This window comes from Pleurodeles waltl, chromosome 6 (assembly GCF_031143425.1).
Source record: "Pleurodeles waltl isolate 20211129_DDA chromosome 6, aPleWal1.hap1.20221129, whole genome shotgun sequence".
In the NCBI taxonomy this organism is placed as follows: Eukaryota; Metazoa; Chordata; class Amphibia; order Caudata; family Salamandridae; genus Pleurodeles; species Pleurodeles waltl.
Genome location: NC_090445.1, coordinates 1097176390 through 1097200616, shown reverse-complemented (window position 1 = coordinate 1097200616; position 24227 = coordinate 1097176390). Strand labels below are relative to the sequence as shown.

Genomic DNA, 24227 nt, shown 5'->3' with positions numbered 1-24227 from the left:
CTCTGTTTTCTGTGATATGTCCACGTTGTGTTTTGGGGCATATCCTGTCGCGGGCGCTAGGCCTACCCACACAAGTGAGGTATCATTTTTATCGGGAGACGTGGGGGAACACTATGTGGAAGGAAATTTGTGGCTCCTCTCAGATTCCAGAACTTTCTGCCACAGAAATGTGAGGAACATGTGTTTTTTTAGCCAAATTTTGAGGTTTGCAAGGGATTCTGGTTAACCGAACCTGGTCCGAGCCACACAAGTCACCCCTCCTTGGATTCCCCTAGGTCTCTAGTTTTCAGAAATGCACAGGTTTGGTAGGTTTCCCTAGGTGGCGGCTGAGCTAGAGGCCAAAATCTACAGGTAGTCACTTTGCTAAAAACAGCTCTGTTTTCTGTGATGTGTCCACGTTGTGTTTTGGGGCATATCCTGTCGCGGGCGCTAGGCCTACCCAAACAAGTGAGGTATCATTTTTATCGGGAGACTTGGGGGAACATAGAATAGCAAAACAAGTGTTATTGCCCCTTGTCTTTCTCTACATTTATTCCTTCCAAATATAGGGGTGTGTTTAAAAAAGACATCTATTTGAGAAATTCCATGTAATTCACGTGCTACTATGGTCACCCCGGAATTCAGAGATGTGCAAATAACCACTGCTCCTCAACACCTTATCTTGTGCCCTGTTGGGAAATGCAAAGGTTTTCTTGATAGCTATTTTTTACTCCTTATATTTCAGCAAATGAATTACTGTATACCCGGTATAGAATGAAAACGCACTGCAGGGTGCAGCTCATTTATTGGCTCTGGGTTCCTCGGGTTCTTGATGAACCTACAAACCCTATATATCCCCGCAACCAGAGGAGTCCAGCAGACGTAACGGTATATTGCTTTCGATAATCTGACATTGCAGGGAAAAGTTACAGAGTAAAAAGTAGAGAAAAATTGATGTTTTTTTCACCTCAATTTCAATATTTTTCTTTTTCAGCTGTTATTTTCTGTAGGAAACCCTTGTAGGATCTACACAAATGACCCCTTGCTGAATTCAGAATTTTGTCTACTTTTCAGAAATGTTTAGGTTTCTGGGATCCAGCATTGGTTTCATGACCATTCCGGTCACTGACTGGAAGGAGGCTGAAAGCACAAAAAATTGCACAAATGGGGTATGCCCCAGTAAAATGCCAAAATTGTGTTGAAAAATTGGGTTTTCGGATTCAAGTCTGCCTGTTCCCGAAAGCTGGGAAGCTGCTGAGTTTAGCACCGCAAACCCTTTGTTGATGCCATTTTCAGGGGAAAAACCACAAGCCTTCTTCTGCAGCCCCTTTTTCCAATTTTTTTGAAAAAAACGAAATTTTCACTGTATTTTGGCCAATTTCTTGGCCTCCTTCAGGGGAACCCACAAAGTCTGGGTACCTTTAGAATCCCTAGGATGTTGGAAAAAAAGGACGCAAATTTGGCTTGGTTAGCTTATGTGGACAAAAAGTTATGAGGGCCTAAGCGCGAACTGCCCCAAATAGGCAAAAAAAGGCCTGGAACAGGAGGGGGAAAAGGCCTGGCAGCGAAGTGGTTAATGTTGTGCATGGCTCTAAAAGAAGCAATCTAACAGTTATCTGTTGGATGACGGACATAAAACCAAAGCGCAGAATGGTAAACACCCTGCAGAAAAAAAACAAGACAATTATAACTAGACAGGTTTGCACAGCAGGTCGCATGACATTGTATTGAGAAAATGTTGTTCCCCAGCTACGCAATCACAGTCCCTAGGGGAAAGAGAAAGATGCATGACTTAGAGTGAAGGAACAGTCATGCAGTTGCCCACTGCTGGCACAAACCCACAATCTGAGATAATAGTCTGTCTGAGTCTCTCGAAGTTTGTGTAATATCCACAAGAAACCGAAATACAGCACATCACACACATATATATGTATTTTGGGTACATACCATTAGAATGAGCACTCTTCTGTCAACCGAAAGAGAATATGCATTGGAAAAGCCAATACATCTGGTGGTGGCCTCCAAACTTTTTGTCGATGCTTATTTGTTTTGCCATAGTTTGGCTAATACTTTGATAGTGGAGCTGCCAGGTCTATAATAATCTAAAAACCTCACTGGCAAAAATATTTTTGGTCTAAAAAAATAAAATAAAATCACACATTGCCACAATAGTCTCTTTCACTTGAAGAGAACTAACTACTTTGTGTACAGATGAGCTCTTTGTAAAAAAGCAGAATGCTGTAAGTCACAGTGAAGTTAAATAATACTGGAGTTGGCTGACCCACTGCCACATGCTGTGTATGGTGTAATGGGAGTCGAATGAAGAATGTGAGTGACACATCAACAGACCAAAGAATGAATAGGGCTGGCTGTAAACCTCCAAGTACATTGTATATTTATAATTTGAGTTCAATCAAAAGGTATTGGCAAACTTCAGACCTAAAAAGACTAAATAAATAATTAGATCGCTGGAAACCTAGAACTCCGTCCAGCACAAACATTATGTGAGCTTAACAAAGTTAATCTCTGTTCAGGAAGCAAGTAAATTTTTCAAGGAATCTTTAAAAAACATGCTGAATCTCTGTACCGCCAGTGTCCCTTTATTTATACATATTTGCATGTCTCAAGATAACCAGGAGTAGCTGTAAGGCACCAATTTCGAACTATATTCAAACAGCTAGGCTAAGAATTAGCATGCATGGTGGTAGAAAAACACACACAAGATATTATCTAATGTAACCATTACCAATATAATAAATCTTATTGATGAAGTTGGTTACTGAAGGCTACTTTTTTGCAGAAAGTGATTATATATCTTCCCTATAAAATTAGGAAAGGGGTTTAAAGGTTCTTTCGGAATCATGTAAGAGAAGGTGAATTACTGGAGCTGCCCATATTAAAAACTAAAGAAAGGGGATATTGCCAACGTTATCACAAAAAAGAGCAACCCAAGACCCCAATTCTGCCCGCAACGATCTTGAAGTGAAGTTCTGGATTACGCTCTCCCATGGACAATTGAACCTAGTTCTTATTTGAAATGGGTGCAGACCAAAGGGAGGCCTCTCAGTGTTATAGTAGTAAATGTCTGATGCCACCTACAAGGGAATAAGAGAGAATAAAAGGGGTAAAGTAAATCAATTTTAAAGGGGTAAATGTTTCCCATTACACTGGGGTTTGCCTTTGATACCTCGTCTACTTACCAAATAAAACATAAGAAGAAACAAGAGTGATTTTGGAAATAATATTTGACAATATTTTCATCAACTTTAATAGCATAGGTTATGAATCAGTATTTATAATACTGAGCTCAGACAGAAAATATACCTGAAATACAGCAATCTTTTCTTCATATGACTTACCATTCAGCTTTTAATTATCTACATTTAACTCTCATTTTTATTGACGTCAAAAGGCATTTGTTACAGGTTCAGCAGATTTACCAGTCAGACTACACTGCCTGGGGACATAAGCAAACAGAAAAGAAGAATTGCTCTGTGCGAGGAGCTTTTCCTCGCACAGAGCAAATTCTTTTTAGACAATCTTGTCTTTCCACCGCTGGAAGAGAAAATAATGTCTCATCTTCTCCAACAGGATATTTCTGCGGCATTACCAATACAATTCTTCTTCACCAAGACAAAAGTCTGCCTGCTTTATAAAAACAGAGGAAAGTTATAAACATCAGAGAGGGTTAAGGTGCTTTGTATGCACCCTTCTGGGGACAATTACCTTTTTTACGTTGTCATGATATTCCTTTTCCCAAACTGCAGGAAAATACAAACACATTCAAGATGAAGAATTTGCCTTCCATGTCTTTTTGTCTCATAGGGCCACAAGTACCAAGGTAATCGTCTGCGATTACCAAAAAGCAAATTTTAGTGATTCACTAGTTGGTAATCACACACACCAATGTACAAATGTGTCTGACAAGTTTTGTGATATCCAGTGGATCGCAATTAGACCTACCTCATCAACATTAATTAATGCAGTAGGACTTGCTTTGTGACTGACTGGGAATCGCTAAATTCATCGGGATGGTGGCCTGCAGGCGTCAGAAGTCCACCATATCTGTGACTGTTTTCAAAAAGAGCAATTTATATATATTTTTTTAAATATGGCCAGTTTTCCTCAAAGGAAAACGGAAGGAGGTTAAAAAAAAAAAAAAATGTTAAGAGCAGGCATTGGTCCCTGGGATCCCTGTCTGCTCTACAAAATGTTTTCACAAACATTCTCAAAAGGGAAGATGTTCCTTCGGGGCCCTTTCCCAATTGAGAATGGGTTACCACCAACATAAAGTGGTAAAATAGGAATGTTTTGCGATCAAATACATTCATACATACCACTGCGATTTGGAATTAGGAAGGGACACCCTCAACACCCTCTTTCCTAATACCGAATCGCAAACCTAAATAGTGATTCGGTAACAGGTTACAAAATCGCAAATTGGTTTGATACATGTAAACAAAATGCCTTTTTACACTCACAAACGGGCCTATTCTGCAAATCGGCCCATCCGCGAACTCAATTAGGTTCCATACATGTGGCCCTTAATTCTTTTCTTTATATCATAGAATCATGACTAGTTTACTTTTGAACACATACATTCAAAAAATATCAAGAATGTTTGTGGCACTGGTCAACTAATGGTCTGTGGAGGCATCATCCTCAGAACTAGGAAACTATTGCACAGAATCAATCCCAAAAACATTATGGGTCCAGTTTTCTTCAACCGCATTTGATGGTCACCTCAGACTGTTCTTGAAGAACTGTGTTTTATTTTATACAGCATATTAAGCAGGCTGTTAAAAATGCTTCGTTCTCACACTTTCAACTAAAACAATGACCAGTACCCAGAACAACACAGCTGCGTACTAAAAGGCTTGAAATATGTCTGAATATCCTCAACACATTCCACAAAACCAATAGTTTGAGAAAAGCCCTAAACTGGAAAGTCAATTTTTTTGGAATGAACTTCTCCATGGGATATTGAACTTGTGTCCACTTTAAGTTCAAACTAATATTTAAAGTCTAGCCATCACACAATCTACTGTTGGGAGTAAAAAATATAGTTTTAGAAGAGAACACAAACACTTTAAATCAAAACCATGATCATATGGTTATAATTCACAACTAGCACTGAAAGTTCATGCACACAGTATTTATTTTACCTTAAAATAACTATTTAGATTAGGCAGCAAACAGCAGAGCTCTAGCTTTAGTTGGTACATACTAGTGCCACTGATTGACACTTCAATAAATTAGTACTGCTGGAACCTGGGGCAGATGCTAGCAGGAACCTGGGGCAGATGCTAGCAGTATCTACATTTTAAAATCATCATTATGTCCTATTTTTTAGCACAGTGTCCCTGACTCTGTGCAGTCCAATAGCCTGGTACTGTGCTGCCCTATAATAATAGAGAAACATTTTTGCATTTATCAAGTGCTGCAGCAAGCAATTTGACCCGTTACAGGGAACTTCATCCCACCGACATCTATTTCAGGTAGACTACGCTGCTTTAAGAAAAGTGCCTTCTGTTCGAAAACACACTTGCCCTTTTTCTGCTTGCGGGAGCCCTCGGATCAAATCTGGGAACAGACATCTCAAGTAACTGAAAGTACCTCCACTAAATGTTTAGGATATAATGAAAAAGCATGAAAGAGTGTGGATATGTAAAGACCCTGTTTTGCCAGATGCAATGGTTGTGCATGCTACAGTACAAGCGATCTGGCTGGAGACGCGGCGGTATGCTAAGATATGTGAGCCAGCCATCGAGAGTTTGTGCACTTCAAAGACCAATGACCTTTTATATCCTGTCTAAAAATACAATTATACGCGTTCAAAAGATGAACTAAAACAGAACCTGCTCAGAAAGCTAAAAATCAGGCGTTACATCTTCACAAGTTATAGCGGTTTATGACATTTGCTGGCCAAGTGTGGCAAAGTGAGCCACTACAATCTTGCAAACATTGCAACGTAACAGTGGCCAGCTGGCAGAAGGGCCGAAAAATTATTACTGGCAAAAAATATACATCGAGATATAAAAAAAAAAAAAAAAAAAAAAAAAATGTAAAAATCCAATTTCTCATCAAAAGGAAATTGTGGTTTCCTGATTTTTTCCATAGGGTAATTTTCTTCATTTCCCTGAATTATTTCCGAACTATCCTTTCATAAGACGCCAAGTCATATAGTTGAGGTGGAAGGCATGACCGCAATGTGCGCAAAACATTGCGTGGAAGATTCGTGATGCCCTGAAAAAATGTCAAGGCAACTCTGAAAAGGTTGGCTGGGCGGCTTTTGTTAGACTTCATGGTGCTCGCTACAATAGAAGAAAGGCTGGACTTCTCAGCGGTCAGCATGGCTGTTAGTCCTGTATGCCTGCTTATGAAGGTGAGCTTCAATCTCCTCCCGGAAAACCAGCATACCAAGGTGCGAGTGCGAGGCCTCATTCATGGCCTTGGAGTGGATGCACATGCGGTACTGCTCAGGAGTAAGCTCGTCAGCACAATGCTTCTCATGCCACAAGTGGAAGAGGCTGCGTACTGGCGTCCGGATCACCATGAGTTCCCCACGCAAATACTTCCGGTACAGGTGAACGTCCTCGCCGCCCCAGCCTTTAACTTCAAGGTCAAATCCTCCTGAAGAATGAAGAGGAGATCAAGAATAGGTGTTGTAGTTAATTACGCATACAGGTAAATTATAGTAAACTACAGAGACAGTGTTTAAAATGAAAAATTAACATTTAAATAAACTAATGCAATCTTTATCTAACCTTTGAAAATGGCAAACAATATAATCTACGACCTCCAGAGGAAAATGATTTACAAAAGTGGCAGTGCAAAAGGCCCCTGCATAAGGGATACATAGGGATTTATGCATTTCCCTTTCCTAAACAAATAACAAATGTAGGTTTAATAGGTGCTTTGTGCAATCATCTGTATGGTTTGCATAGGACCTGTTAACTAGAACAAGGTTTCTTGCCCTTACAGATTTTTCCACTTTTATCAAAGAATCAGACTCCAATCACATCTCAGAACCGCCTCGTTCCTCAGCCAGTGTTTTGTGTTATTAGAAATCACCTTCTAATCAACTCCCTGAAAGAACTTCCACCCACCTATCAAAGTTCACCTTCAGTTAACCACAAAATTGTGCTCCACCCGTTTCTGTTGCATATTAATTGACAAGAATCATGCGCTCTCTAAGTTCCCAGGGCAGCAAGGTGGGGGCGCTGGGTGCCCATGGACAGACATCGTCCCCTCAGGAGTGGGACCATATCCTGCATTAATTCAAGCACATTGGTGATCAGTGTTTGGCTCCTGTATTAGAAAGGCTACTCAAATTGGAGATGTCTATTCTTACCCTGTGTAGACCAGAACCCATAATGACCACTCCTGGGACCTCTGCTTCGGAGGAGAGCAGGTGTGAGGAAACTCACTCACTGGGGAAGGCCACAAGTGAGCCTGAGCTTAGGGTGGGGGGGGGTCATTCTAACCTTGGAGTCTTGTCTACCGTTTTACCCAATGCCAATTCCCCTAACCTCATGCCTCTGGGTCATTGATAGGCAATGTCAGGCGTTCTCTGTCTCGGGATATATTAGGGGGGGAAATGGTAAGCTGGGAGCAATCTGTACAGCGGGTCTCCAGAAATAGGGGTGGTGAGGTTGTTCGAGATATCCCAGCAAAGAGATTGCCCTGTTTGTATCTGCCATCTGAATGCTGTCCATATCTGGCAATATTAGCAGGAGTTTCCCATCCGGAGTCATCTCAGGTTGAGACAACGGAAAGCCTGCAGAATAAAGTTTATCATTGGCTGAGTCAAAATGCAAACTTTTACCCTAAGGAATCAAGAGTTTATTGGATTGGTCCAAAGAACAAGTCTATGGAGGGAGACTGTGTGGTGATTAATTGCAGAACACCTGGTATGGTGGGGAGGCTGATTTGTACTGCTAGGCAACCACCTAAGGTGGAATTGGGTACTAGGATTTTGCCATTAGGTTTTTTCTATAAGCCTGTGACCCTGTTTACTGCCAGGAGCTTTAGTCACCTAGAGCGGAAACCGGGGTTGTGCCCCATCCCTACCATCCCTATGAGGATTAGATTTCCTCCTCTGTCCGACCTGCGTGAAATTGATTGACAAATCATTACTGTGCCCACGGTGGCTCCAGCTGGGGCTAATTATGATGTTGATTGCCCACAGGTGGGAAATACCACATCTACAGGTAGGGAACTTAGTTTCCTCCCGTGGAATTGTGCAGGTTTTGGGAATAAAATCTCCGACACTCAATGGATTAGGTTTATTTCCCAGAATTATACTATATTACTCCAAGAAACTTGGGTACAGGAGTTGTTCTCCGTGGAGGGGTTTGAGACATATGTCATTCCAGCAACTCCCTCACTAAGCTTAAGAGATATAGGAGGATTGGATATATTATTCCGAGTATCCGCACAGTTGCGAGTTGCACTGATTCCTCTTGGGCACATTGGAATACAGATATTATGGGTTGTTGTTTCCGCAGACCCATTTTTTAACTGTAATTTTTTATAATTCAGTATGTCATATGGGTTGACAGATTATGATTTTATCTCAAGCACTATCGATTCTGGAGGAAAGGGCTGCCGATAGGCTGATCTGTTTTAATGTGTTTTTTAGCAGGGGACTTTATCGCCAAGATAGGTACGGTTCCTACAGACGTAGAACCCTTTTTTAAGGAAGAAGGGGTATCAATTGGGGTGCCTCCTGACCCTTGAGATAAGCTGCTGATCACTGAATTGAGGCAGGCTGGTCTTTGCAAAATATTGGAAAGAGTAGCTATCTGTGATCTATACATACCCACATTTGTAGTGTGGGGAAAAGGGACCATATTTGATTCTATTTTTACCTCCAGCTGTTTTGCAGAATTGTTTTTCACCAAGGGATGGGTTCATGGCCCATTGCAAAGTGATCATAATGCAGTTGAAGCTAGAATGGTTATCCCAGCTCCAATGATTAAGAATGTGGCTCTAGGTGTGACTGGCCTGACCCCAAAGGATCAAGGTAGGAGGCTTAGCTGGCGGAAAATTCTGATTCCCAATTTACCGGTAGAGGTTGTTAAGAGATGCAGGAACGTGCTTTGTAGACCCCTCCTATTGTATGAGGCTCCACCACCTGTCATTCTGGCACACCTTCAGCTTTTGAACAGTACCCTTGGATCCATTATGTGGATTTGCAAGGACCTGTAGGGGACCAAAAAGAGGCGCGGTGTGATAAAAAACTGCTGAAGTGTTAGTAAGCACTTGCATAAAGCCCTTTAGGATAAGCACAGGGACCCCCCCCCCAATGTATCAGTTTAGCTAGGGCTGCTTTTAAAGAGGCAATTAGAAACAGACAGCAATGCCTCAAAGAAGAGAGGTGGGGGCAGTTAGTGGGTGCATGTAAGCTTGGGGATGCAAGGGCCTTTTGGAACATAGTGAATGGCAAGCCTGCGTATCAAGTTTCCCCTGGTAATGTAGGGACTACCATATCCGCCCAAAAATGGGTTGCCCGTTTTGAGAGGGTTTACTCTCTGGACAGTGCAGAACAACCAGAGGAGGTGGAAGAAGTAGTTTCCTTTCCTTTGGGTCTAAATTATAATTTGGAAGAGGTTCAGCATGCCATTATGGGTAGCCCCTCTAATAAAGCCTCTGGCCCTGATGGTGTTCCTATGGATTTACACAAAGAAAATGTCATCATTTGGGCCCCATTGCTGACTAATATACTCAATGCGGTCATTCAAACTTGTATCCTTAATTCTTGGAATTCGGCAGTAATAGTGCCGGTTTTCAAAAAAGGTTGTAGGCAAGACCCAGGTTATCATCACCCTATTTCTTTGCTGGATTCCACTGTCAAGATAGTGGGGTGTAAATAATATAATTTGCCCAGCTCAGTTTGGATTCAGAAAGGGGATAGGGTTAATGGAACAGTGTCTTAACCTCAATCTACTGATGGGAAAATATGTGGTGGCCAAGACGGGAGCTGTATATCTAGCATTTATGGACCTTAGCTGTGCTTTTGATAGGGTTAACAAATCAAAGCTATGGTCAATTCTGGAGTGACTTTGGGTGTCCCAACCCAAGTAAACCTTCTCCGGGCCCTACATCTTGATGGTAATGCTTTAGTAAGATTTGGGTTGGCAGGGGAATGTTTTGATGTTTTCAAACTGTCAAGGGGTGTTGGGCAGAAGTGTGTCATGGCACCAATTTTATTTTTACTATACATTAGTGGCTTGAACTCACACCTGGTTTCGCATTGTAAAGATTTCTTGAAAGTCAAAAACATGCTGGTCTCCTCACTATTATACGCAGATGATGTGGTTATTCTTTCCAGCATGCTGACCGGCCTCAAAGCTCTGGTGGACCCGTTTGTTGATTTTATTGGTGACCTGGAACTGGATGTAAATTCTTCAAAAACACATTTTATGATATGTGGGAAGTAGAACCCGAAACTTAGACCGATTACAATCAAGGGGTCAGGTGATAGCAAGGGTGACCTCTTTTTCTTATCTGGGGGTTACATTTGATGGTCACTGTACTTGGACTCAATGTCTCGCAAACTGCTGTCTGCATTTTGACCATTCCTGTGGGGCGCCTTTCAGATTTGCTCGGATGGCTGGTAGTAAACCTGTCTTACCGCTGCTGCAGATCTACAAGATGAAATGTTTACCTGTACTATTATATGGCGCAAGAATTTAGGGGTATTCAAATTGTAAGTCTATTCAACGTGAAGAAAACAGCTTCTGCAGAAAGTTATTAGGGGTGGGTGCCGCCAGCCTGATGTTTGTTTATGCATGAGAAGCTGGGTTTTGATTTTGCAGAAGATCATGCAAAAACTGTCCCCATGATGCTCAGGATAACAGTCTGGAGTGGGGAATTGACTTTTAACAGGGAACTCATTGAGGGTTGTGATTTAGGCTACAAAATTCCATGGCTAAATTATATCCGATCTACAGCCCTTTTATTGGGCCGCCCTGAACTATTTTATAATCCCAAATAGCTAAAATGGGCGAAAACAGAGTAAACTTGGCCCTGGGTAGGTACTCATCCAGAGCTTTGATGATTTTAAATCCCACTCCTGGACTGGAACCTTATCTTCCTTTTGTCAGAAGCCCATGGGAAAGACTTCTTACTAGGTTTAGATTAGGTTCTGCATGATGTAACCTATGCTTCCCACCTGGACATTATGAGCCCTCTGCAATTAAGACCTGTTCTTGTGATGTTTTTCCCCAGACTTCAGAACATTTGGCGCTGTTCTATATTTATTACGACCCATAAGAAGGTTTCTCTTGCCTGTTCTTAAATCCAAAGGATTTTATCAATATTGGCCCACTTTTGTATATGTACAAATGTTGAATTAACCCATTGTTGCATTGGCAGTCTCCAATTTTTTAAAGAATGCATTACGCTCGATCATGAATTTTGGGCCTTACATTTTTTAGGTCTTTTAAACAATATATTGTGTATCTGTTTAGAATTCACGGCACTGTTATGACGTTTTTAATGTTTATGGCATTTTAATGGTTTTTAATGCTTGTGGTTATTGATTATATGACTATTGAAATTAATTATTTTTGTGTGCTTTTATTATTTTTTTATAATCGAAATAAGGGTCCACTCAATCAATCAAGTTCTCAGTCTATTACAGTGCATAAATCTTGTCAACCATAACAACTTCCAGAATGATTCCATTCAAATTAATTTTCAAAGACTAACATATTTGATTGGCTGTGAATGTGGTCCCTTCATGCCTAAACACCATTAAATCCTCCACCAGTATTTGCCAAGTTTGGTCAATGAAGCAGAATTTGAAAGATCTGAAAAATTTACATTTACTAGTCATTTACTAGTCCTAGTTTTATAATAGGGAAGCCTTTCCCACGGTTAACCGAACCGCAGTTTAACGGTCCTGTGGAGTGAATGTTTTTTAATGTTTAAGGGACACCAAAAGGAGGGATATCACACAAACACAGAAATATGGAGTTAGTTCATTGGAAAACCACTTTTTATCACTCACACTCAGAACTTCAATATATATAAGTCCTTGCACCCAACACTCAATAGGCATCAAACCACCACTGCACGAGTCGCAGCCCTATGTAGGACAGGTTTGACATAGGGTTTACCTATAGCCAGGGTTTGCAGCCACCCCTCCACAAGTGGATGACCCACACCATGCACAGATGTTGGACATGCACAGTATCAAACCAGACCCTGCATACAACATACAATAAAAGTTGGGGGGCTAGGCTAAACATTTTTAATAAGAAATATGGACCTAACTCTCCACATGTGTCCAACCCCGGCTGTGCCAACCAATGATTTTAACAGTATGCTATAAGCTCTGTGAATGAGGCGCAATACAACAAATGTAATCAATGGGTGGAGTCTTATAAGCTTTTTCTGTAGAATTTGAAAAGAAAAAGGATATTTTGAAAGAGAAGCATTCTTTGATGGACGTCATTTGTTTTTCACCCAGAGGATGGGTGCAGTGGAGGAAGGTGACTTACTGAGAACTGGCCACTGAACACCACCAAACAACAGACTCTTTGGTCATCAGACAACGTCAACTGTGTATGTGTATAATGGGAGCCACAAGTTATAGTAACATCACTAAATTATAACCAACATATTTAAGTGTTTTGAGTTTAATGTTAACATGGGTCACATTATAACATCACTTTAACTATTGTTTCTGTTCTCAGTGAGGTTGTTTTTTTTTTTGTTTTTTTTTGCATAGGAGAAGACGAGAAGGCCGATTAAAAAGACATGGAAAAGGCTGCTGCACTTATGCTGACGTCTTTAACCAGTTGTTCCAATTTAAAAATAGATTATGCTTCAAATTACTAAAAATCCATACCTCCCTCACATCTTAAACACACTAGTTTCAAGCCTGCATTAACAACTTTCCTGTGGGAATTTAAAAAGAGAAGAAAAAAATTACACCTTTGGTACCTCTTCTCCACCCCCCCCCCCCCACACACTATTTATTAAGACCAGATTGAGGGGTCTGGACAAAACATTTCATGTAGAAGCAAATGTGGAAGAGCATTTTTCTGGGGTTCGGGGGCTTTCTGTGCGGATTCAACAAACGGCACCTATGTTATAAATCAAACAAAAAACTTGGACCTAACTATAAGTACACAGTGATCACCAACACTGTGTAATACATTATATAACATAATGTATATATATATTTTTTACACACTAGCAGGAACCACTTATTTTATTTTATATTTAGAGCTGGTTTTCCACTGTAATAGATTTTTCTGTTTGCTAATAACTTTGGCGCCGTTGACAAATCTTGATAAAACTTTCCACAAAAAGAGGTTAAGCCAAATCAGAACCTTCAAGAAAGTACTGGAGTGACCTGTCAAGCATTATTCGAGAACAGCAAACCGCATTTTCTCTATACATTCTTGGTGTGGTTTTCCATGCCTTTTTTGCCTCTGCTTCTAGTATTTTTGACTGTGTGCTGGACTTTGTTTTGCTGGTTTTTGGAACTCTGGGCACTTTACCATTGCTGACCAGTGCTAAAGTGCAAGTGCTTCCTATGTAAATTCTGACTGGCTATCCATGATTGGCATATTTGATCTACTAGTAGTAAGTCCCCAATAAAGTGCACTAGAGGTGTCCAGGACCTGTAACTCAAATGCTACCAGTGGGCCTGCAGCACTGATTGTGCCACCCACATGAATAGGAGTGTGAACATGTCTCAGACCCGCCACTGCAGAGTCTATGTGTACAGTTTTGAACTTCGAATTCGACCTGACAAGTGTACCCATTTGCCAGGCCAAAACCGTCCCTTTTACTACATGCAAGTCACCCCTAAGGTAAGCCCAAGATAGTCCCATGGGCAGTGTGCAGTGTATTTCAAAGGTAGGACATGTACTTGTGTGTGTTACATTGATAGTGAAATACTGCCAAATTTGTTTTTCACTATTCCAAGGCCTACCTTCTCTCATAGGTTAACATGGGGACTACCTTTAAGTATCTTTTAAGTGCAGTTTCCTATTGGGAGCACATGTAAGTCTGTAGTTTGGGGTCTCGGAACTCTCAATATAAAAAAAAAAAAACACTTTCGATAGTTTTTAAATTGTCTGTTTTAAAATGCGACTTTTAGAAAGTGGGCATTTTCTTGTGTAACCATTCTGTGCCTCTGGAATCCATGTCTGGGTCTGACTGACAGTTGGGCTGTTAGTGACTTCCCTCTAGACAGTGACACAAAGGGAGCAGAGGAGGGAGAGGGAGAGAAAGAGAGAGCGCAAGAGAGCGAGAGAGCTCTTCCATCTGAAAGGGGTGTGCCTGTTCTCACACAATACATTCTCCAACCCCCTGGTGTGTGTCTGGGTACAGGCCTGGGCAAGGCAGGATCTTGTGAACAACAGAGACTTTCCTTTCAAGTTTGTCTACTTCAAAGGCAGAAATGATTATAAGTAGTGGACCAAAAACCCCAGAGTTTTATAATACTTCTGGACACAGAGGAACCTCTGTCAAGGAAAAGAGCTGAATAGGAGGAGTATGTGCTGTGTGTGCTTTGCTGGGTTGGCCTGAAGTTGCTGCTTCTGTCTCAGAGAGGACAAAGACTTGACTTTGCTGTATATCCTGCTGGGAAAGATTCTCAAAAGGGCTTAGACTACGCTTGCCCCCTGTTCTGAGATCCCAGGGCCATCAAATACTTAATTTGCCAGCACCTGGGCTCTCTTGCGGGGACCCAACCCGCCAAGAGATGCCATCTCAGGTCACTGGACCCTTGAAAGGAGAAGCTGGGGAACCCAAGGAGAAAATCCACGTACTGGAGCCGAGCAACAGCAAAAATCGATGCAGTGGCTACATCGCGACTGGAAAATATATATATATATATATATTATTATTATTATTTTTTTTAAACAACGCCTCACTGGTAAAATTGACTCACCACCAGCTTACCGAGGTCAGGAGGTCTTGGGTCTTACCTAGGTTGGCGAGGAGTGAGTTCCAGATTTTGGCTGCGAGGTAAGAGAAGGATCTGCCACCGGTTGTGGTACGGTGAATGCGAAGGACTGTTGCGAGGGCGAGAATGGTGGAGCAGAACTGGCGTGTCGGGTTGTGGAAGTTACGTCGATCGTTGAGGTAGGCCGGTCCTGTGTCGTGGAAAGCTTTGTGAGTGTGGATAAGGATTTTGAAGATGATCTTTTTGGCGATGGGTTGCCAGTGGAGGTCCTTGAGGTGGGCAGAGATCTGTTTGTGGCGAGGGAGATGGAGGATGAGACGTGCTGAGGCGTTCTGGATGCGCTGGTGTTTTTTTCTGGAGCTTGGCAGTTGTTCCCGCGTAGAGGGAACAATCAACGCATAGAGGAAACAATCAACGCATCGCTTGTTCAGGAGAGAAAGTATTGAGGCACGACCTCACTTGCGAGTAAGGAATCAATGCATCGCTTGCTTTTCCGGTGCACGCTCGACCGTGCGGTTTTGTTTTTGACACATACAAGGTACTTTGTACTATAACAACGCATCCATTGATTTCCATTGATTAAGACTCATTTTACTTTAAGAATGTAAAAATTGCTTGTGTGTGTTGGATTTCTGCTTTTTTGGTCTTGTTTAATTTAGATAAATATTGGATATAACTGGCATGGAGTACTTTTGTGGCGTTTTCACTGTGTTACTGTATATGTTGGTACAAATACTTTACATATTACCTCTGCAATAAGCATGACTTGTGCCAAGCTACCAAGGGGGTGAGCAGGGTTTATACTAGATGCTTATCTCCCTAACCTGACTAGGGTGAGGGCCCCTGTTTGGACAGAGTGACAACTGACTGCCAACTAGAGACCCCATGTCTAACAATATAACAATGCAGTGCTACAGTGGAGCACCACAAGCTCAAAGCTTGAGATCTGATTCGCTGGCCCTGACCTGAAGAAAATGTTGCTGTTGCAACAAATAATAAAAATTAATAAACAAGCAAGGAGGCAGGCTAGGGGTACCCTGACCCCCTGGTATTTGTGGTGGTTCCCAGAGAGAAATCCCCCTTTTCTGTGGTCAAATTATTATAAAATATATATATCTCTATATATATATCTATATATATATATCTATATATATCTCACAGTGCTGTAGTACTGCTTGGATGCCCCGCACTGCCTGTAAAAGTTTACTGAAATATAACAGTACAGAGAAAAAATCAGCTGGGGCTTTGGGGCATTTATCGAGCATAGGGGTTGCCCAGCAAAGGGTTGTGGAGCCAGAGGTTGGTTGGGCACCTACAGGTGTTTAGTTAATGGATCATGCCACAGGCCAGGTCCTGGAAGAAACACTACGGTTTGGTAATAAAATATTACTTTACGTTACAAAACAAACAAAAAAAAAGTTCTGCTATAATTACTTGAAATTATCAGTTAAACATAACATCTTACATTTTTTTTAAATACTGAAATTCGCCATTTAATTAACTTAAGAAACTATCACTTGCACCCTTGCCATACACTGCCTACTGCCTTACATAAAACTCATGAAATGTTTTATTACATCACTGATAACATTACTAATGGCATCTATAGTCACATCATTAATGAGTACATTGCATGGCGGAGAGCACGTTGTAGTTTCTTCAGTTAACCATAACTGGTGAATTTCAGTGGTTATTGAGTTTAAATTGTTAAGTTTTAACTGACATTTGCAGTAAATCTATAATATCACTTTAACTACAGTAGAAGTACAGTTCAGTCGTACTTTTGATTGAAAAGACATTTTTTGATTTGCTTATAATTTCAGAACCCATGGACAGGTTTGAACAACACTTGCTAATCTACTAAATTAGTCAGCTACATTTCTGTATGCCACGTTTCATGAAGATCCGTTCGTGGGGGAGAAAAGTCAAAGCCTGGAGGTGCTGAGGGGGCAGCGCAGCTGTTGAGAAAAAGTATCATCTCGTATTTTAGCTCCTAAAGGAACTTCTGCCATAAGAGAGCAAAAACCTCTTAACACATTTACACCAATGTGGCATGAAATTAAAACTTTATTCATGGGGGATGCTTTCTTTGATTTGGCATACATCCATTCAGTAATTTGGGAAGATATCTGCATTTTAAAAAGGTGCTGAGCAAGATTTAAGGGGTTAACACTCTCCTCTAATCTGTCACTTGGAAAGCCATTTGTTAATTTGCTTATAACTTTGGCACCCATTAACCAACATGCCTCAAATTTGACAGGCAGCGTGTTCAAATTACTACTGATACATTTTTCAAGTTTGTGCATATGCGCAATGTGGGTCCAGTTAAAACGGAGTGGGGGAAATGTTCATTTACTAATACCTTTGGTATTGTGTGATGCTTCTGCACAAAATCTGGCACAAGCTAGGAAGGAGTAGGTTTTAATTGGTATGCCAAGTGCTTTAACAATCCATCAGGGAGTGGGTGGGGAGTCCATACTGGCTTAAAACTTTTAAATAGTTTGACCAATCCATGTCAAATAAGGAAAGTAGATGGCACGTGATACTCAGTGCAGATATATTAAGTTTTGTGAAGATTCAATTCAAATGAGGGGGAAACTAAGTTAAGAGGGAAGAGTAAAAAAAAACATTTATTTACTAACAACTTTTGTACAGTTTAATGGGTGTGCACAAGATGAATGGGAGGACAATTAGAATTTCATTTACTATTAAAATTGCTGCTGTTCAATGAATCTGCAGGACGTTTGACAGCTAGCAAATGAAGCACAGTGGAATGCCAAGCAAACCCTGCAACCAACCCTCCACGCACACAGCCAAAGTCAGCTGGTTAAAGGGCTGACCGAAGAATTTTCACACAATTTAATGGGTGAACTGCAGGTCATGCTAAATAAGAGTTGATTCTTTTGGTTGGATGGCCTGTTCCTTTCACTGGTCACTTTCAGGAAACTACTTTTCCTTCTTCTTAGGGTACTTCATGGGAGTTTTCATGCTTCTTCCATCGTGTGCTGCTTCATCCTATCTGTATTAAAACCTTCCCTGATGGGATGCATTTTTTTTTACTGGGGTGGTGGTCCCCTCTTTCCTCTCTCCCACCGCTTTCCTTTATGTATCACCTCTTCTTAACTGCCCCTCCATTTGCCTTGTTTCTAGGGTGACAAAATCCTGGATTCCCCGTATAGCCCCAGTTTTCGGAGGACTGTCCCAGTGTTACGATGTTTTGCTTAATTTTAAATACGGCCCGATTTTTGGGATACAGGTTAAGTCATTCAGCACAACAGTTACAGTTACCTTAGAACAGGAGTTCTAGTTACTTGAAACAACTAATTACATTTCCCCCCCCTCAAAAAAGTGTGAAGTTGGGTCTTACTGTGCATGGAAGGTTTCGGGGTGATCCGTCAAGCAAGGGGCGGGGGGGGGGGGGGGATAGGGGGGCATCAAAAACAGTGTGTTTCTCATGTTAATCCCAATAGACTCTTCAGACTGATCCGTTGGACGGAATTAGACCTAATTTAGCACAAAGTTAGCTTTTGGTTCGCAGATTACGCTTTTTGTTATTTGGTGTAAATCCCTTCAGTAGCTTTTGAGACATTTAAAATTTAAATCCAAACGTGTATATCTAGAAGCACAAGTACCTCCCAAATGGTCCGGATCTTGTGCAGAAATTTGTTGGGCTGCCAACACATCAAACAGGAAATGTTGGCAGCTGTTTTGGGACTCCGCTTCAGTCGGGTCCCAAATATAAAAATAAAAAGGTGGGTGTGGGGGGTAGGAAGGAATAGGCATACCATAACCGGACTACAGGGGTCCCCTTGGACCTGGCCAGGGCACAAAAAGCATTACAAAAATAATAATAATAAATCACAGTGAAATTAGTGAATATTCACAAATTAAGCTTTTTTTGTTTTTGTTTAAAGCATGCGCAGTCTCCCATGCTTGCTTTTAATTCTGTCTCTGGGTGGACCAGATACACCCCCCCCCCACCCCACTCCCCGTGGTCCAGTTAAAAGCTCCTGGGATCACCACCTCCTCAGGGCTACATTTTAAACACCCCATCCGGCTATCTTATATGACTATGTCAGTGACAACATTAACGTTTTGAAAAGAAAAGAAAAGAAACATCTGTAAGTTTCCCAGTTACAGTCAGCACTCCCCCACCATGCACTACGTATGACCTCATATTACATCATTCACTACCTGGTCTACGATATTATTGTTAACATCATTTTGTACTGCCTGTGTAAAGCTAATAGGTGTGTTTACAAAACGCATGCATTGCTAGGGCATCATAGGTGTGTAGAGTTAATGAACATGTTATACATCTTTGTACTGAAGAGTAACTGTGTGCAGATGACAGTTGACTACTTGTGTCCAGTATGGTCCACACAAGCTATGTTCCACAAAGATTCTACATAGTAGATACTACTTTAAGCATCCTTGAGCTATTAGACAGAATTGTCTCAGCTTGACAGTTTTTACACAACATTAAAGACTGTGTGCACCAGGTACTAACCTATGTACATCTGCTTCTTTTCCTTCAGAAGATGGGCTATCTGTAACTTTTTCACCACAGTATGATGGCTGGTGGCGGTAGGATCTTTAGCACCTTCAGAAGTTGGTTATTTTATGCACGTGTCTTTTTTGACAAATGTTTTTTAGTGTGTACACTGTTTTGGTAGGTAATGGTCTAATACTTTGTGGTATATTTCTCATGAGAGTTTTGCGGTCTGCAAATAGTGATACCGAGTAAACTCTCTCCATAGAGTAAACACTGTTTACAGTACCCACTTTTCTACTCGTATCAACTTAATTTGTCAGTGTAGGTTTGGTGACTTTGAGAGTTGTATACATATTGAACACCATGTGCAATGAGGGGTTCCCATATATCTGTGTTTGATTGTTAATGTGAACTAGGCTACCCGTGAAATATATGGTGAAGTGTTAATATTGCGCATAACACATACTTGCAACACCTACGGGAGAGGTGCACCTGTGACAGCATAAATGATGCTGCATACTATTGTGAACTGTTTTGTACTTACTTTCAGGTCTCTAATGCCATACTAGTTTATTAAGTAATGTGTACAAAAGAAGCTTGGTTGATGTCATCAGTGATGCCTTTTGAGATGTCATAAGTGATGTTATAGAGCGTCATAAGTGATGTAATATGCGAGATCATAAGCAGGGCCTTTTTAGTGGGCCTAAGTTATAGCTAGCTCTGCTAACTATAACTGGTGAATTTCTTTGTTATTTTGAGTTCAAAACGGTAATGACATTCACCTATCTATAATGCCAATTTAATCTTTGGGGTTTTTTTCCAGATAATTTCAAAAACAGATCTTTTATCACACTTAACTATAGCATTATATTATATTATATCGAACTATAGATATATTATATACACACACACAAGGTATCTTCAACCTTTGATTTTTGAGAAAATTTTAAAAAACAGATCTTATCATCACACCTAACTAGAACATTATTATATTATATACAAACATACATATATTATATATATATATATATATATATATATATATATATATATATATATATATACACACACACACACACACACACACACTTACAAGGTTAGGCAAAAACCGAGCCAGGCCACACTTTGAAGTAATACTAAAGGCTTTAGTCCTACTTTTATGTCTGGCTGTTCCCAGTTGTGCATCTCGAAATCTGGTCAATTTACTCGTGTCTCCCTTTTCCTCCCAGTCTCTCCCCGTAGCCTTGTTCCTGCCCTTCCATCTTTTTCCAGTGTCTCCAGTTGTTCCCATAATTCACCCTATTCCTGTTTGTGGCACTTTGCTTCAGCCACTCCCCCTTTTTTTTAATCTCTCACTCAATCTGACTCTGCTCCCCTACTTCCCTCCCTCCTCTATATTTCCACAATAAACTATTCTGCATTTCACGCCACGAAGATCAGGAAGCCGGGACCCCGGCCATGCCTCAAGAACATTAGTGCTGTGCAAGTGGAAATCACCACAACAGCCCGTGAGTATATGCAGACTTCAGTTGTGCGCAGCATTTTGTTTCATCACAAGGCAGGGTTTGCTGCATATTCTCTCCACAGATCCTTTCTACATCTTCTATTTGACTGTTTCCTGGTTGTTCACCATGTCTTTCTTCCTGCATGTAACCTGGCAGTTCTTATGTGCATGCAGTCCTCCTGACCTTTACATGTGACCCCACCTCCCATGTCAACAACAGGACTGAACTCGACTCAGCACACACACTTAAAAGATGTTAAATAAGCAGGCAAACATTTACCTAAGGGTTAATTTGAGTTAAAGAAATGAAGTAATCAGGGTGTTCTGCACGGCTTAATTTTAGAAACACCTTTATTTTTAAAGGTACCTTGCATCAAAAGTGTAAAAATATGATAGCCTAGAATTCAAAAAATGTATATTAATAACATGCAGAAACGCCTTCACCTTATGACAGCAGAGTATATCAGTATTTCTTTCAAAGTGATGGCTTTCAACATGAATTTAGAATCCCCCCTTGACATCCCTCCCGACACCACTGACAATAGTGAACTAAGAGGCAAGTCACTTTTGTGCACTATTTGGGTAGCCTGGGTTTTTATTATACACGAACAAGATTATGGCTTATTAAATCAAACATTAGAAGGTTTTGTACAGCACACATCCTGAAGTAGTGTATATCAAGATCCTTATATGTGATAATGAAAAAGGAGGGAAAGTGATTATAGAACAATTGCCTAGGATCACACAATTTAGTTATGTGCAGAAGCTGGGATGAATCCCAAGTTTTTGGTTTCTCATTGTGCAATTCAGAGCTGTATGTGTTTAGCTTTCCCTACACCAGGAGTCTTACGTTTTCTGCAATAAGAGCTACTTATACTGAATGAATATCTCTCCAAGCTACTAACATTACTGATGTTGTAATAGTGATCACATTATACAACATTATATTATTTGTCACCCCATGCAAAGTTGCCAGCAGTAATTACCCTAAATCCATCAGACAGGGTGGCAGCAATAATGTAAAAAAGCCCTTTGCCAAAATGGAACGCTTTTACTCGTAATAAATAACAGCCATAGCTGGGATGCCCCTGGCACTAAGTAATATTAATTAATAATAGGTCTACTCAGTGCCAGATGATCTATCACTTGGATATCAGTTTTAAATATACTTTTGTTGAAATTCAACCATTTTCTAAAAACATCAACTTATGGATTCTGAAAATACATGCATTTTTGTTTGAACTCCTAATTTTCAATACTGGGATGCGTATATAAATTCATCACAGCAAAAACTGGTAGTTTTTTAGGTTGGGTCGCATATAGTGGGGCTAACTACAGGTGGCTGGAGAGCTACTAGTAGCTCACGAGTTAGTCGCCGGAGAAGCCTGCCCTACACCCACCTTATTGCCAATACCCTCCCCCTTCCCCCAAAAAAACAGTGGCAGCAATGCGGCCCTCTATCACATCATAAACCTAACTTTTTGGCACCTTGGAAAATGTTTGTGAGTGATGTAGCTGAAATTTTAGTATTGTCCCTAATGTCACAATCACCATCTACACGTGACAATCTATGCATTTTTTTGAACAAAGTATTAATGGTTCAGCTGTAAAGAGATGCACTGAAAGCCATATTAATGTGGATTCACCTTAGAATAGGTTATTGAAAGGCATGTAGTATAGCTGTAAAACTATGTTTAACAAATTTATTAATTTCTATGTTATAGTTTATCATGTAAAGTAACAGTTTGCACCAAAACAATAGTTTTCTGAAGAGAAATGTCTTAAATATTACATTCAAAAGTCGAAGTTTGTAGTTCGGTGCCATAGTTGCATAAATGGGTTAGAGTTATTTTGTTTTAAATCTACTGTAACATGAACACTATTAAAGTTTATTAACATTGGATTAATAATTTTGAATGTTAACTGTGTTTTATTTTCATAATTGAATGTGCCTTTTTAATTCACTTTGCTTAGCTTAAGTGAGGCCTGCAAGGCCCTTTTTCCTCATTGTGCAGAAAATGTTTGGTCATTCTTGTTAACATGTACTTTTCTTTCAGACATCGTTCTCATGAGAATGTTAGATAGATTTTGAATTGTTTTACACATAAGTCTCATAAACCAACCTTGAGCACAGTACATTCAGGAACTGTGCAATATCAAGATATACATTTGTTTCAAACCGCACAGTTGAGCTAAAATGGAAGCCTTTTCTCATGATGAACCTGGGAATTTACACTGATGTTGCAGTCTACATTGATGTTGCAGTCCGTGTTGCATGACCAATTTCCATTGGATGATTGCAACTTCTGCGCTATATGGAATGACGGACGGATGAATCATCGTGCCCTATGAACTTTAATATATTTCTTTTCTCGCCTTCCCTTTTTACATTTTGCCAAATTTAGTCACCTATTTCCCCAGATTTCTTTTTCCAAATTATTTGTTTACGTTTTGCCTTTTGCCCACATGTTCTTGACCCAGCACACCAATAATGTGTATTTGTAGGGTTACACCTTGTCCAGGTTATTAAATTGTAGGATTTAACAGCTAAATGTTCAACAGAACTAGACAGCGTTTGTTTCTTCTTTTTCAGATTTTCTTATTGCTTTTATGTATAGCAGTGATTGCGTGATTAGTCTTTTGATGTTAGATTGTTTTAACTTTGTTAGGAGGCATAGACAGTCTATCATGATTTTGTGTCTTTACAAACTTGTCTTGAGAATTATATATGTTGCAGTGAGCCTTAATTTGTAAAAAAAAAAAAAAAAAAAAAAAAAAAAACACCCTTTGACTATTTTAGACTGAAGTTTTCCTTTTCTGGCAACACTGGTCATACTTTCATTCTGAATTGATTGTTGTGAAACGTATGCCTCGGTCTCCACACCCCTGTGCTGGGTGAAAAGAATAATCATCCTTAATCCTGAGAAGTAATATGCTACAACACAAGTACTCAGGTCATAGATAGTAGTGTGGTAGACTCTGAAAATCCATTCTCACTGCACGTATCGATTCCATACATTGTCTTTGTGCCCATCACACAGGTGTTCGGGAAGCGGGACCTGACCTCATTTAAGCAGATAGCATTAGACCTGAGCAGTGTGAATCATTGTTACAGCCCCGGTTCAAGCATCCCTGCAGGTTTAAGCTGTATACAAGAAACGTAGCACCAGTTGGGGCCCTCTGCCCAGCAACTGAACAGGTCCTTTCTATCCAGCAGTTTTGCTGTCATACAGCTACCCAAAAGAAATAACCCTTAGGTTTACTTTTAATCAACAAAATATTTAAAACCGATTTAGAGTTTAGGACTGGCATAA

General features: G+C 40.4%; 1 protein-coding gene across 1 annotated transcript in view; it reads right to left on the bottom strand.

Moving 5' to 3' along the window:
• Positions 1-3218: 3218 nt before the first annotated feature.
• Positions 3219-24227, bottom strand: part of CSGALNACT2 (chondroitin sulfate N-acetylgalactosaminyltransferase 2) — a 315984-nt gene continuing 294975 nt past the window's right edge. Inside the window, exon 8 of the mRNA XM_069240198.1 lies at positions 3219-6612. Coding sequence (XP_069096299.1) covers positions 6320-6612 — 293 coding nt within the window. The 3' untranslated portion in view covers positions 3219-6319. The remainder of the gene's footprint in view (positions 6613-24227) is intronic.